Source organism: Mesoplodon mirus (assembly GCF_964341445.2).
Source record: "Mesoplodon mirus genome assembly, chromosome: 14".
In the NCBI taxonomy this organism is placed as follows: domain Eukaryota; kingdom Metazoa; phylum Chordata; class Mammalia; order Artiodactyla; family Ziphiidae; genus Mesoplodon; species Mesoplodon mirus.
The window spans coordinates 84,614,862-84,630,001 of NC_138990.1; the positions used below are offsets into that span (position 1 = coordinate 84,614,862).

General features: G+C 45.8%; 1 protein-coding gene across 1 annotated transcript; it reads right to left on the reverse strand.

Moving 5' to 3' along the window:
* Positions 1-380: 380 nt before the first annotated feature.
* FIGLA (folliculogenesis specific bHLH transcription factor) lies at positions 381-14,923 on the reverse strand (the record flags this gene model as incomplete). The annotated part of the gene is made up of 4 exons (XM_082642799.1): positions 381-416; positions 10,173-10,394; positions 11,981-12,133; positions 14,723-14,923. 4 exons carry the CDS (start codon positions 14,921-14,923, stop codon positions 381-383), a joined length of 612 nt encoding a protein of 203 aa, XP_082498925.1.
* Positions 14,924-15,140: the final 217 nt, after the last annotated feature.

The following is a 15,140-nucleotide window of genomic DNA, read 5'->3' on the forward strand; positions in this document are numbered from 1 at the left end:
ATGCAGGGGACAATGGGTTCGAGCCCTGGTCCGGGAAGATCCCACATGCTGTGGAGCAACTAAGCCCGTGCGCCAAAACTACTGAGCCTGTGCTCTAGAGCCTGCAAGCCACAGCTACTGAGCCCGCGTGCCACAACTACTGAGGCTGCACTCTAGAGCCCGTGAGCCACAACAACTGAAGCCCGCATGCCTACAGCCCATGCTCCTCAACAAGAGAAGCCACCGCAACGAGAATCCTGTGCACCGCAACGAAGAGTAGCCCCTGCTTGCTGCAACTAGAGAAAGCCCACGCGCAGCAACAAAGACCCAGTGCAGCCAAAAATAAATAAATAAGTAAATAAATTTTTTTTTTTAAATTGGCACCAAGTCACAGATTGTACCTACCTGTGACTCAGTTCTACTTCTGGGAACCTATCCTAAAAGTAAAATGAAATACAAAAAAGAGCTAAACACATCAGGTTGAGAACAAAAAACTGAAAACAAATGTCCAACAATTAGAAAATTTTCCCATTTAATGAACCATTAAAACTTGTTATAAAGACTATATAATAACCTCTAAACACGCCAATGATAGAATAAGAAAACAACATACAATGTTATACACCTTATGATAATTTCTTAATTCAGTTGTATAGGAAAAAATTTTGCCAGCATATTAGTAGATTTCCATCTGTGGCTTTTTTAAGATGGTAAGATCACCCTGAGCTTCTCAATTTTCTGAAATCTCAACTTAAATCCATGAGTTAAAAAAATAAAGTCACTCAAATCATGGTCAGGCACTTCAGAAATTGAAACCCGGATGTATATTAATATGAAATACTACAATCAAATGCTTTAATTTAGCTTTAAAAAACATTTATTTTCTTCCTAGTCCACTCATTTACATTTCAATGGTGAGCTTTGTTAGAATGAAAGACCATTAAAAGGTTTAACACTATTTCCCCACATCTCCCATGCCCAACCCTTTGTCCACGCACTGGATGTTGGGCCAGTTACTTAACTTCATTCTTTAGTTTCCTGACATGTAAAATGGACATAATTGTTTGTACGTCACAGGACAGTTATGAAAATTAAATAGGTTATTACGTATAAACTGCCAGGAATAGTGCCTGGCACAAAATAAGTATCAATATCTATTTTTTCTGATCTTGAACAAGTCTTTCCATAATACATGTCATCGAGCTTTCTTTTTTTGAGTTCAAATTTAGCTTTAGAAGATTTAAAATTTTTTAAACTTTTTACACAACCAGAATGTTCTAAACCTAGAAGACAATTCATGTATTGCTGTGTTTACCTAGAAGGTTAAAGGATAATTTCATCTTATCAGCCTATAGTCCAGTGTATTACAGATTGTTGTCTTAGTTTCTTTAAGTTAGCTGGGAAATTCAAGGATTGTAATATTTAAGTATCGGAATACAAAAACTTGAAGTTTATTGATGTTGTCTTATTCTCACAGTGCACTTAAAAACTTTGGCCTCATCTAAGTCAAGGAGTTGAAGGTCCAAGAAGAAGGGCGAATAGACACCCAGCCTGCAGTTCAGCAACTTTAATAAGGTGGGTGTACTCCTGCAGTTGGTTGTGTAGCTGGATAATCTGACATACTATCCAGTGTTCCCTTCCCTCCATCCACTGAGACAAGGCTGGGGGGTAGAGTGATGGGGAGGGAAGGGATGGATAGATACCGACCAGAAGTCCTCAGAGTTCATTTCCAAGCTTAACAACAGTCTGAAAAGCAAGACTCTCATTTGAAAGAGGCCAACTTTGTTGAAAGGGAGAGCTCTGGTGGGCAGAGCTCAGATGGCTGCTCATGGGGTGCTCACAGTGGAGGGAGGAGGCAAGATATGACAGCGGAAAGCCTACCACAACCGAGATGGAGATGAGATTGAAACAGCAGGAAGTGGTTACTCAGAGAGGGTGGACCAGTGTGTAGAAGCTGCCTGACCCCTGGGAAGGGTCCTGTACCGTGTCATCCTGGCCTTGACCAGGGGATTGGGGAGAGTTCCAAAGGTAACAGAACCCAAGAAAGGCAAAGTAGAATCTGAGCAAAGCAAGGATCAGTACCCACTTCTCGGGATATAGTCTCTCAGAGGAGTTGGTGAGCGCTGGCTGAGGGACGTCTTTAGGGACATGGGCCTGAGGACAGCCGTATAGCTCATCTGGGGCGGGAAGGCTAGGGATACGAGAAGAGGCCTGGGTTCTGAATGGTGTGGCTTAGACAAGAGAAGCCACAGAGGGGCCATGGACACCCACAGCAGATGTCAGCTCAAGCACACCCAAGATCGGGGGCCAGAGAACTAGCTGGGCCAAAGGTGGGGCAACACACGAGGCTCCCACCAGAGCCTCTGGAGTGTACGCACTCCTCACGGTACCAGAGGAGAGGCGGAGGGAGGAGGGAGATCACTTAGGAGGCAAAGGAGCCCCCACAGGGAACATTCTGAACGCTGAACTGACTCGGCTTTACTCAAAGAAGATAGGCCTTAATGGGGCAAGATAAAGAGTTCTCCCACCATCTGCATCATAATGGGTTCTCAAGAACAAGTGGAGAACAGTGTAGAAAGTAAAGTGGCATTTCTTCCCATCTAAACTGTGCTCTCATTGTTAATACTGCTTCAGTGTGTGAAAGTCCAGCCAGGACCCAGAGATCAGAATCCAGCCTTGTGGCCACAGCCTCACTGCCTCCTGTCTGGAGGGAAAGCCATACAGATGATCTTACAGCAAATGAAGCTCATTCTGAGCAGGGCTTTGGCCACAAAGCCTCATGTGGTCTGTCTCCTCTCCTGGGGACCTGGCCCAAATAGCATGATGCAGGGGGACCTTGCCCCTCGGTGCCTCTCACCTCAGAGCAACCCCAGTGAGGCAGGTGCCCCAGGACTGTCTTCTACACCAGAGGTACTGGAAGGACAACTCCTGGAGGGAAAAACCTTCCAAAAAGGAAGAGAGTGATTCAAAGAGGACCAGAAGAGTTCTGAAAAATAATTGAGTTGTATTTCTAATCCCTTTACCTTCCCACTAAAAGATCTACCTTTAATACTCTGTCTTTGGCGTACATTTTATCCCTGACCTGCTCTGGATAGCCCTGGAATTAGAACAGGGGAGAAGGTGGCGGGTGGGAGGATACACTGACCTCCCTCAGGGGCGGGCTTATGTGGTCCGAGCATTTGGTGGTTTTCTGCTGACCCAAAGGAGCTGTCTGTCTCCAGGCAGGTCCCACAGCACATCAGAGAAGTCCTGTCTCTAAGGACCCTCTCAGAGAAGGGTCTTTGAGAGATCCTTCCATCCAATTCTTGCCATTCTCTTCCTTGTTCATATGGGACCAATGAGATGGATCTTTCATAAAACTCATATAAATAATCCCTCAAAAAGTCCACAAGAATAGATGAGAACTAACTCCAATTTATTTAATCGCCAGACCCATTATGTGTCAGACAAATGGAAATTACTGGCTTTCTCAAATGATGCTCAGCTCACTGACAGACCCAGGAGCACAGACCACATAGAGATCTCCTCAAACACACCAAGCTTCATGTCACACACACTCACATGCATACACACACACAAAACCCACTTCCATGATTGATTCAATCTTCTGTCCCTATAGAAAAATCTGAGTTACGACAAAAGAAATCTCCCTCTCTTATTTTCACAAAGAAATAAGGATTTGTCTTCCCTGTAACATTTTCTTCTTACTTGATCAGATTGGGCCTTAAGAGTCTTCCTTGGGAGCTGATTGGATCTCTTCCTAAGTAGCTGTAGCCAGAGGAACACTCCACCAGAGGTGGCATTACTCCAAAGTTAGATGGATCCTGTCCTGCATGCACCACATCTCACCTTACCAAAGTTCCAGACAGAATGACCTGCATTCATATAATCAGAGCACCAACCCCTAAACCCCCGAAGTTTAGAAAACAATAACGTCCCAGAGCCAAATGCAACCACTCGTGCAGCCTTCCCTCTGTGCCCAGTGCCCTTGGTCCAGTACTGCAAAATTAAATGTCTACACTGGAGATGCAGTAAGAGGGGGCGGGGACTGACAAACCAAAGAGCACCTACCCCATCAAAAGGGAAGTTCAATTTTTTAAAACACTTGCTGGCTAAACTCATCAGAATATGCCCACTAGGCCACAAGTAAATACTGGGGCAGATAAAAGTGCTTCCCGAGGAAAAGCCTAGACCTACCCCCGGCCCTGTCACACACACACACACACACACACACACACACACACACACACTCTACTATAGTAGAATTTTTGCTATCACACATAGCCACTAACTGGAGGAAACGTGAGATAGAAAACAGAACATAGATGCTTCAGGGCTTTCTCAGGATGCTAATAAATTCATCCCAACTAGCCAGACCACCTCATTTCACAGCTTAAATTACTATTAGAAGAAATGTCCCCAGTGGTTAATTTCACACACAGATGACCACACCTGAAGAGGAGGGATCGAGGAAATCTACCACCCACCAGTCTTCCTTCTCTCAGAAACTTTTTCCAAGGAATGCTCTCATGACAGGCCAAAATTTAGAAGTGTATAATGGCGGCACGTCCAGGTCCCATAATAGGCACTTACGTTCATGCATATAACCCTTTCCAGAGCTTCTCTGACCCCAGCACAATTGGCATCTCACTTCAACACTGAGGGTGGTCTTTGTCCAGGGACACAGTCTCTATAGGATTACAGGCAACTCTGAGCAAAATTCAGAGCCTTGCATGTTGTGAAATGCCCAAGCCATAGCCACAGGTGACAAATAGAAGGAATAAACAATGGTGGGTTAGTGAACATCATGCCACCCAGTAATGTCTAATCCCAAAAGAACAAAATCCGACACCTTGAAAGTCCAATTTTAAACAAGCCTCCCTGGACCTTGACATTAATCCCTATCCCTACCGAGGCCAGATGCGTGGGTGGCCCACGTCCTCTCCATCCACACACACACTTATTTGCTGATTCAGTCCCCAAGTGAAGCTGCTCTGGCCCGAGCAGTTCATCTCCCCTCCTGCCATCAGCAGATTCTTATGTGCTTCACTGGGGATTTTGCCTCTCAGGAATGTTGTTGATCTTGCACAGCCTTTTCTGACCACACCTCCAAGTCCCTCCAAATGCCCATCTCTACCACCACCAGATTCCACTCCTCACAGATCCTCTCCAAGAGCAGGAAGAAGGGTGCCATTCCTGCAAACTGAAGCTGGAGGGGACCTGCCTCCCAAATCCTGAGCCCCTCTGTATATGAGCATTTCAGTCCAGTGAGCCACATCGGCTGTCCCCAGGTCTCCAGTTAGGGTATCTGGGCAGATCCTGAAACCCTATGCAGTTGCCCTTCAAATAAATGGGAATGAGCCCTTATGACGATTGTTTGGCAAATAGAGACCAGTCTGAGCTTTGTTTCCTTGGCCCCTTTACGTTGATCCATCCTAGAGAGGGTTATCATGGAGGGGCAGCCTGTCATGGGTGCTGTTATGGGCTGAACTGTGGTCCCCAAAATGCATATGGAAGTCCTAACCCCCAGCACCTGTGACTGTATTTGGAGTTAGGACCCTTAAAGAGGTGATTAAGTTAAAATGAGGCCATTAGGGTGGGCCCTAATCCAATCTGACTGGTGTCCTTATAAGAGGAGGAAATTTGGACCCATAGAGGAGAGACACCAGGGCAAGCACACACCCAGGAAAGGCCATCTGCAAGCCAAGGAGAGAGGCCTCAGAAGAAACCAAACTTGCCAACACCCTGATGTTAGACTTCCAGCCTCCAGAACTGTGAGAAATAAATTTCTGCTGTTTAAGCCACTCAGTCTGCGTACTTTGTTACGGCAGCTCCAACAAACCAACTACAGGTATTAAAGCCCAAGAAGGGTAAGGAGAACAGCCATGCAGGGAGGAGATGGTATGGAGATGGGAGGTGAGTTACCCACTGGATGTTCTTGATGAAAGTGACTCTAAGGCTGGAAAAGTACAAGATGCTTGAGCTTGGACCATCTTCTGTCAGAAGGGAAGTGATCAAAGAATGATGGTGACATTCGAGTGGAAAGGCAGCCCACTTACAAGGGCTGTCACTGGCCACAATGAGGACAGTGTGAGTAACAAAGTAAGTCATGATATTATACGATGATGTAATAATCCACTGAATGGAAAACCACATGTCTATAGCATTAAGAAATGAATATAGAAACAACCAAAATGTTCTACAATAATAATTAAACTGTGGCACATCCATCCCATGAACTAATACTCACCAATAAAAAGGCAGAACAGACTACTGATACAATAACTTGGATGATTTAAAGCACATTGTAATAAGTAAATAAACAAACAAACAAACAAATAAATAAAGCACATCGTGCTGAGTTTAAAAAGGCCAGTCTCTAAAGGTTATGCACTGTATGATTCCACTTATACAAAATTCTCAAAATTATAAATCAGAGAGATAGAGACCAGATTAGTGGTTGCAGGGGTTAGGGAGAGTGGAGGAGTAGGGGCAGTGGGTGGGTGTGACTATAAAGGGGAGCATGTGGGACAGCTTTATGGTGATGGTTCCACAAAACTACACATGCAATAAAATGACATGGAGGGCTTCCCTGGTGGCACAGTGGTTGGGAGTCCGCCTGCCGATGCAGGGGACACAGGTTCGTGCCCCGGTCCGGGAGGATGCCACAGGCCGCGGAGCAGCTAGGCCCGTGAGCCATGGCTGCTGAGCCCTCGCGTCCGGAGCCTGTGCTCTGCAACGGGAGAGGCCACAACAGTGAGAGGCCTGCGTACCGCAAAAAAAAAAAAAAATGACATGGCACTATACACACATAGAACCAATATCGACTTTCTGGTTTTGATATTGTACTATAGTTACATAAGATGCAGCCATGGGGGGAAACTGAGTTAAAGGCAATATGGGACTTCTCTGTCACAAAATAAAAGGTTTAACGTTTGATTGGGCTTCCCTGGTGGCCCAGTGGCTAAAACTCTGCACTCTCAATGCAGGGGACCTGGGTTCAATCCCTGTTCAGGGAACTAGATCCCATATGGCACAACTAAAAGATCCCCCATGCCGCAACTAAGAACAGGCCCAGCCAAATAAATAAATAAATAAATATTTAAAAAATAAAACAATAGATATCACTTTAAGAAAAAAATAGAATGTTTGATGAATAATGAGATATCTAGATAATTTCAAAGCACCCTCGCACAAAATACAGATTAATTACAAAAGAAAAGGGCTAACTTTAAAGTGGAAAGGCCTGGAAGTCACTACGTTAAGCACATGATCAAAGTGAATATCCTTAGTAATGGGACAAATCAAAATGTGCCCCCCTTTGATAGGGTGCAATGAGTAGAAAACCGCATCACTTCCATATTGCTGCCAAAGATGCATATCTGAATCTAATCAGGAGGAAATAGACAAGCCTGAATCAAGAAACATTCTACAAAACAACTGGCCTGTAATCTTCAGATGTGTCCAGGTCATAAAAATTACCTAAAGACCAAGGAATTTTTCCAGGTAAAAGGAGGCAAAAGGGAAGGGACAACTAAATGCAACGCATGATTCTTAGCTGGGTCCTTTTGCTAGAAAGGACATTTCAAGACCGTTGGTGATACTTGAATGGGGCCTGAGGATTACATGACTGTAATGCCACATAATCTCCTGATTTAATGGCTGCTCTGTGGTCATACAGGTGAACGTCCCCATTTCCCATTTGAAGGAAATGCACACTGAAGTCATTAGGGGTGATGGCCATCAGATTGGCAAATTACTCTCAAATGGGTCAGGGAAAAAGTTCTTTGTACTATACCTGCAACTTTTCTTAAGTTGATTTTTTTCAGAATAAATGTTTTTAATTTTTTAAATGAATGATCTGAATGTCAAAGAAAGAGAAACCCCTGACAAAACTGATGAAATCCTAAAATCCTTCTGCAAAAACTGGCACTCTTTACATTCAGGCCTTGGAAGTCACACTTGACAGAAGTTATACACATACATAAAAAATCTTAAATACGTGACTCTCTGTTCATTCTAAGAATTAGCACACTCTTCCAATTAACACCTTAGATGTGGTTAGCTAAAAGACTAAAAATTGAGTGTTGTGTTCCCTTTTTAAAAAATTTTCAGCCAGAACTTTCCTGTTTCCTACTAGAAAATGATAGTCCCCACTTTAAATCAATTTACCATAAGTTGGTAAATTCAATGATCAATTATCCTTGGGAAAGCAGGACTTCCACTGTACATCCTTGATGCTGGCACAGGCCTGCTCTGTACCAGGACCAAGGGGACTGGCTGGAAGGACCTCACTGTGAGAGTGACATGGTGACGCCTACCTGATAGGGACCAGTGAGGATTAAATGCAAGCAAGATTCTTGCCTTAATATCTAACACACTAAAACCACGTTTGGGGAAGCATTACCATTACTAACTTAGACAGTCAGGTTCAAGGTTCAGTTCACTCTTTTCCTTTTCAGTTTCACTCTTTGTTCTCAGTCATTCCCTGTCAGCTCATGTAATAGCAATAGGAATTCTGTATCCTAAGAGCTGACTGGAGAGGGAAGTTTTAAATCTCAAGTGGCCAGAACTGGAAAATCTAGACTGAGCAAGTGCACAAGTGAGATCCTTAGAAAACAGTAATCAAATCAGAAACGAGGCCAGCCAGTCAGCAGAGAGCCTGTAAGACTTCAAACCACAGTGGAGCATTGGTAAGAGCCAAGTGAGAAAACCCAGACCACTTGTTGCAAACAGAATGACAATGCCTGGGGCCCATTATTGATTGCTCACCAATCAATACTGATTGCTTCAGAAAGAGAAAAACAAGAACCGTATGCTAACACATATGCATGGGATCTAAAAAAAAAAAAAAAAAAAAAAAGGTCATGAAGAACCTAGGGGCAGGACGGGAATAAAGACGCAGACCTGCTAGAGAATGGACTTGAGGACACGGGGAGGGGGAAGGGTAAGCTGGGATGAAGTGAGAGAGTGGCATGGACACATATACACTACCAAACATAAAATAGATAGCTAGTGGGAAGCAGCCGCATTGCACAGGGAGATCAGCTCGGTGCTTTGTGACCACCTGGGGTGGGGGGGTAGGGAGGGTGGGAGGGAGGGAGACACAAGAGGGAAGAGGGATATATGTAGAGCTGGTTCACTTTGCTAGAAAGACACAATTGTAAAGCAATTATACTCCAATAAAGATGTTTAAAAAAAATACTGATTGCTCATGGTGTGGCAAGCAGACTTAATAAAGTCCAAGTGAACACTGACATGCCAGGTACTATGCTAGACACTCTGCTGACATGATGTCATTTGAACCTCACAGTTACCTTATGTAGGTACAATTATCATTCCCATTCTACAGATGGGGAAGCTGATGGTTGGAAAATTTCAGTAGCTCACTCAAGGTCACACAGCAAACAAGTGGTAAAACCAGGGTTTGATCGTCAGCATTCTGTCTCCAGAGGCTGCACTCAACTGCTCTTCTAAACCGCCTCCCACCACCACCCGTCAGTTGTTACTCCACGGCCCCCACTGTTCCTTGTACCACGCTAAGCAACTTGCTTAGTTCCAGACTCCTGCAAGCCTTTCTTGTTTCAGTAGCAATCGTGTTGTAGGATGGAACTAGGGGTCTTGTTTGTGTAACACTGAGACACAGCAAGAGCAAAACGTCCACTTTCTAGACTTGGAGAAGCAGGCTGCTCCATCCAATGGCTTCCTTAGTTTGGCAAGGTAATAAGTGATACTGTTACAATAAACTCCTTTGTTATTACTTAGAAAACTCTGTCTTCCAACAAGGCCAACTTAAAAACAAATGTGCGTGTGTGAGTGCGCATGTGTGTGAGTGAGCGTGTGTGTACATGGGATCACCATGCAGCTTTATGGAGGGCAAGCTACTTATTTCTTTTTCTGGAGACCTCACAATCCGGAAAACCTTTTGATGTATTAATTAGGGTCGTAAAAAATTAAGCTTAGGTCCCCATTGGGTGATTCTGGAGGAGTTGCCTTCCCCTTGAGCAGCTTTCCGATTAACTTGGGAACATAATAACAGACCTTTCAAACTAGCAAACTCACCTCCCCACCTAGGTGCTTTCATACAATGATCTTGTTTCAATCATGTTTTAACATGGAAAATGCCTCATGCCCAAGGGATGCATTATGAGTTTTTGGACATCAACGTGACTATATAAAAAGAAACACTTCACCAGACTCCTGGCTGGAGAGATAACTCCCATTGTAGACATCGCCCCCTGGTGACAAGTGTGTGCTGACTCACCATTGCCGCCATCTGTCCAGGACCCTTCCTCCTCATTCTTCAAGCCCACAGCACAACCGGCATGTGGTATATTTCTCGACAGCTCTCTAGCCAAGGACATATGTGGTTCAGAAGTATTGTTGCTATAGTTCTGATGATCTGGGTCTTGTTTCTAGAAACCATATTTAGTTGTCAAACAGTATGACAGATTTTAAAGATTTAAATCAACATATTTCAAAGTTCTAATGTACGAAATTTTATTTAAGTAATGAGGGCAATGCTTATTATGGAAAGAAAATCATTGCTCAACAGACTGTATTTTGTTCTACTATAACCTTAAAATGTTGTGAGATTGGCAACTGCATTAAAAAGATTATAGCATGGGACAGATTCTATATTTTATAATGAATGCAGCACAAATTGTCTGTTAGACAATTCACATGCAAGGAAAAACTAAGGCAGCCACCTGCACCTGTCCAGGTATTACGACCACGCCACAACCCAGCCATCTAGTTTGGCCAAGAGAACAATCCATTCCCACCACTGCAAAATGTATCCTCCCAGTAGTCACGTAAGTAGGACTAGAAGACAAGAGGAAGAAACTAAAAAGTACCATTATACACTTGGCTATTTCTGCCCTAAGTTCCTAGAATGAATACGTCTCTCTTCTCTCTACTATCTTTCCTCTTTTGTCCCTAAACAGGATCACATAGCTAATTAGAAAAGGCCTTCATTGATCTAACAACTGTTCTTCTTCCATCCTTTTGATTCTTCTTTCCAGGCTCAGACTTCCAAGTTGAATGAACGTGAAGTCTGCCACTTCCCTCTGCTTGGATTTCAGATATTTACCAACCACATACCCTCAACACACAGCAAGGTGACTTCCAGCCCACTCCTGGCCCACACCTCACGTGCTGCTTCTGGTTGTCTTCCTGGCCCCCCTGCAGTTTCTCAAATGACTTCCCATGCTCGGATTCCCAAGATGTTCCCTCCCTGGTTGTAGGACCCCATCTTGCTTCTCCACCTGCCCCTCTCTGATGGCTCCTCCTTTAGCACTCATTTCCAAGGCCTTTTCTCTCTTAGTTTGCCTCCTCTGACGACTAACCCATTTTCAAGCCTTCTACATTTGCCTCTCCATAGAATGAGTCCATGAAACCAGCCCACACCTTCCACTGCCTAATGGACACCCCTGAGCTATGTGCCCCAATAATGGTGGTGACATTATGGTGCCTCACAGTTCACAAAGCAGGTTCACTTGTGTCGTCCCACTGGATGGTCACAAAGCCCCATGAAATCAGCATCGCCAGGAAATCAATGAGCTCTCCGGCAGGGTTGCCCCTCAGGGAGGGCCTCTCCCAAGGGACATCCCTCTTCCTTTCTGCGTCCTGCCTGATGTGCATCCTGCTGAAGGAAAGCACTGCCATAGAGAGGGTTTAAGGAAACTCCTCTCATGCCCCTGCTGTCAAAGTCCCATTAAAGGCTAAGCAGTTCGGAGCTAGATGCCCTGGACAGCAACAGGAGGTAAGGATACAGATGGTCAGGAACTTGGCTCCAGAGCTTACACAGACCTGGATTCAGACTCCAGTTCTTAGCTGTGTGGACTTTACCTGTATTTTGGCTTCTTCTTCAGTAAAACCAGGATCATAAATAGGTCAAAGGACTGTATAAACTAACTAGAACGGACACATAAATTGCCTGGCACCTAGAAAGGGCTCAATAAATGGTGGGTATCATTGTTCTAACTTCTTAAACCTTTACCTCAGAGTCTTTGGCTCCTTCCAAAACATCACTGAGAACTTGTATGTATTCAGTTGCACCTTTGAGGATATCAACTTTGCTAGGCTTCCTGCTTTGGGGAAGAAATGGCACCAGCATCTTCAGTTTGGCAAAACCACGGTTGAGATTTTTTATCTGGAAAGCAAAAAGGCACAGTGACACACAGGAAGCTAACTTTTAAGGCATCTCCCCAAACCACGGAAGGCGGTTGTGAGGGCTCGTTTCCACAGGAGAATCTAGGCAGGCACGTGCCGAAGAGCCGCTGCTCCACTGGCAGTACACTTCCTGGCAAGGGGAGAGGGGGTGGCATGAACCTGGCAGCAGGGATGGATGGGCTGGGAGGCGTGTCTAGGTCCACACTGACCTCCTTCTCTTCCTCTGAGAGCATCCCCACTGCAAGGTAGAGGCGGGCTGGGTAGTGGTTAAAAGCTCTGAGTCAGTACATCAAGATTTAAAACCCAACTCTACCATTTAGCTTTACAAAACTGTGTAGGATACCTCATATCGCCAAGCCTTGGTCTGTTTACCTGCAAAGTGGAAAATACTCCCCTTGTCGTGGTGTAGCTTTTTTTGTGGTGATTAAGTGACATAATTACACACCAAACACTTCCTCCTGGCACACAGAAAGTCTTCAATAAGTTGTACTAACGATAATGAATAAACCCTACAAACACTCGTCTATTCAAGTACTGTGCCAGCAACTCTTCAACCTCTTTCCCAGCGGAGTTGATGATATAGAGTCCAGAGAGTCTGCACGTTGGCAAGACTTGAAAAGTAGAATGAAGAGCCTTTTTCCCTTCATCTCCAGCATCTAATTCCTTGGCTCTGAAGGCCTAGAATTCTGATGATCAATGCCCCCCCGGAGGACACAGACCCTCAAAAAACCGAAGAACCGGCTCCCACTACACCATGAAGCCAATATACTCACTCACTTATATTGAGAGCTCCCTCCTACCCCACATCAAAGTGGGCAAAGGACATAGTCAGCCCATTCACAGCAGAATACAGTGAATGTATTTCATAAGTTTATTGGTCATAAGTTTCAATAAACTTATGAAAATATTAAACTTTAATAATCAAAGAACTACAAATTAAAACAGAAATTAGATACCATTTTTCATGTACCAAGCTGGTAACATTTTTGTTTTGATTATCATACCCAGCATTGGTGATAGAAAAAGGGAACAGTCCTATAGCCTGCAAAAGGGGATAAAAATTAATAAACTTTTCTAGAAAGCAACTGGACAACTTGTATCAAAAGTCACAAGATTGTTTATATCCCAGTAATTCCACTTCTACTGTTTTGCTCTAAAGCAATTATCAGACATGGGCATAGATCTATGTACCAGTAAAAAGCTGCAAAAAAGCATATATGCCCAACACTAGGAGACTGAATAAGTAACGGTCCATTTATATGTTGGACTATGCAGTCAAAAGCTGCTCTGCTTAGAATATGAGGAAATGCTTTTGATAACGTTAAGTGAAAAAAATACAAAGATATGTACTAAATCATCGCAATTTTGTAAGATTATGAATACGCACAAATATAAGTAGAAAAAAGACTAGGAGGATATACACAAGAATGATAGTTCATGGTAGTTATATTTGCATTGTGAGTGTTTCTGTTCCCTATTTAGTCATTTCTCTGTCTTCCAGGTGTACTAATTTCATCATTATAAAGAAGACTAAGGTCATTAGTTTTAAAATAGTGGGTAACACCAGGACCCATTCTCTGCAGAAAGCAATTCCTTCCTGGTGGGGAAAGCCCAACTTAAAATGCAAAATATTGGATCAGAATCTCGTTTGAGAGCCACATCAACACATCAGATCACAGGGTTATCATAAAGGGCTCCCAACTTTCCCTTAAGTCTTCTACACCTGCTTGGTCCTTTCTCCTCACACCCGTACCCAAACAAAGCTCCGAGTTGATTGACTGGGGCTACGTTTCTAAAGGGCCCAGGAGTGTGCAGGAACAGCCCCCAGCAGAACTTCCTCCTCAAGTCCCAGGCCTGAATGTGCGCGCACCCTCTTCCAGCGCTCGCCCTTCCCTCCCTCGGTAGCCTCTGCAGCAGCCCAACCCAAAGACTGCAAAGGGCGGAAAGGAGACGGAATCTCACAAGTTTGGGGCCTAAGTTTAGTTAGAAATACTAAAAGCTACCAGTAGATGGCGCTCCGACTCCGCCCGAGGGACCATCCCCGCGGGTGATTAACCGCGTACCCGCCAGAGTGGGAAAGACCCACTTTTTTCCCAGGGGGTTGAGTGGGAGTCTGGGTGCACACCCAGGCTTTGTTTAAATTCTTTGTTTAAAGTAAGGAAAAGGATAACTTCCATTAGGCTCCCTGTGCCTCGCCCTATCTGTGCTTGGAGGCAGAGCGCTGGCAAACGGGGACCCCAAGCACCCACCCAGCGCAGGAGGTAGCGAGACGTAAGCGCACTGCCGCCTCTGAGGGTTCAAAGCGCCTGCCAGGGGGAGACGTTTCTGAAGTGGTCAGGGGCCCCCGCTTCCTGCACCGGTCCAGGTGGGTCGCAGGTGAGGCGCCATCCCCGCGCGGGTGGAGGCGAACACGAGCGGCCCTCGGGGGGCCGAAGTCGCCCCGGGCCCCCGGGCGGGGAGTGGGCGCCCCGGGCCCCCGAAGGTGTCCGAAATGGGTGGCGGGTCTGGGGGGAGCCGGGAAGAAGGCGGCCGGGTCCCGGGACAGGGACCTCGCGGGGCCGGCGCTCACCCGCTCGCGCTCCTTAGCGTTGGCCACGCGCCGCCGCTCCAGCACCAACTGCAGGTCCTCCGTGGACGAGTAGCCGCCCGACGGCAGCCGCTTGAGGCGGCAGACGGCGGCCAACTGGGGCAACGGCCCGAACTGCTCCCGCAGCACGTCGTCCAGCACCTCGGCGGGTGGGGCCCTCAGGAGCGCTGGCGTGGCGTCCATGGCGGCGCGCGAGGGCGGGAGGCCGGGTCTTCCCTCGCGGGCACCTGGGGCCACGCGGGGTTGGGGTCGGCGGCGGCCCAGCCACCTGCCCGCATCCCCCTGCGCGCCTGCGTACCTGCCCCGCCCGCTCTGGGGAAACCGCTCCGGGACGCTCGGTTCAACAAGCCCCACAGGTGATTTCCGTGAAGCCTGGATTACAGCGCTGGCTCGCAAATCG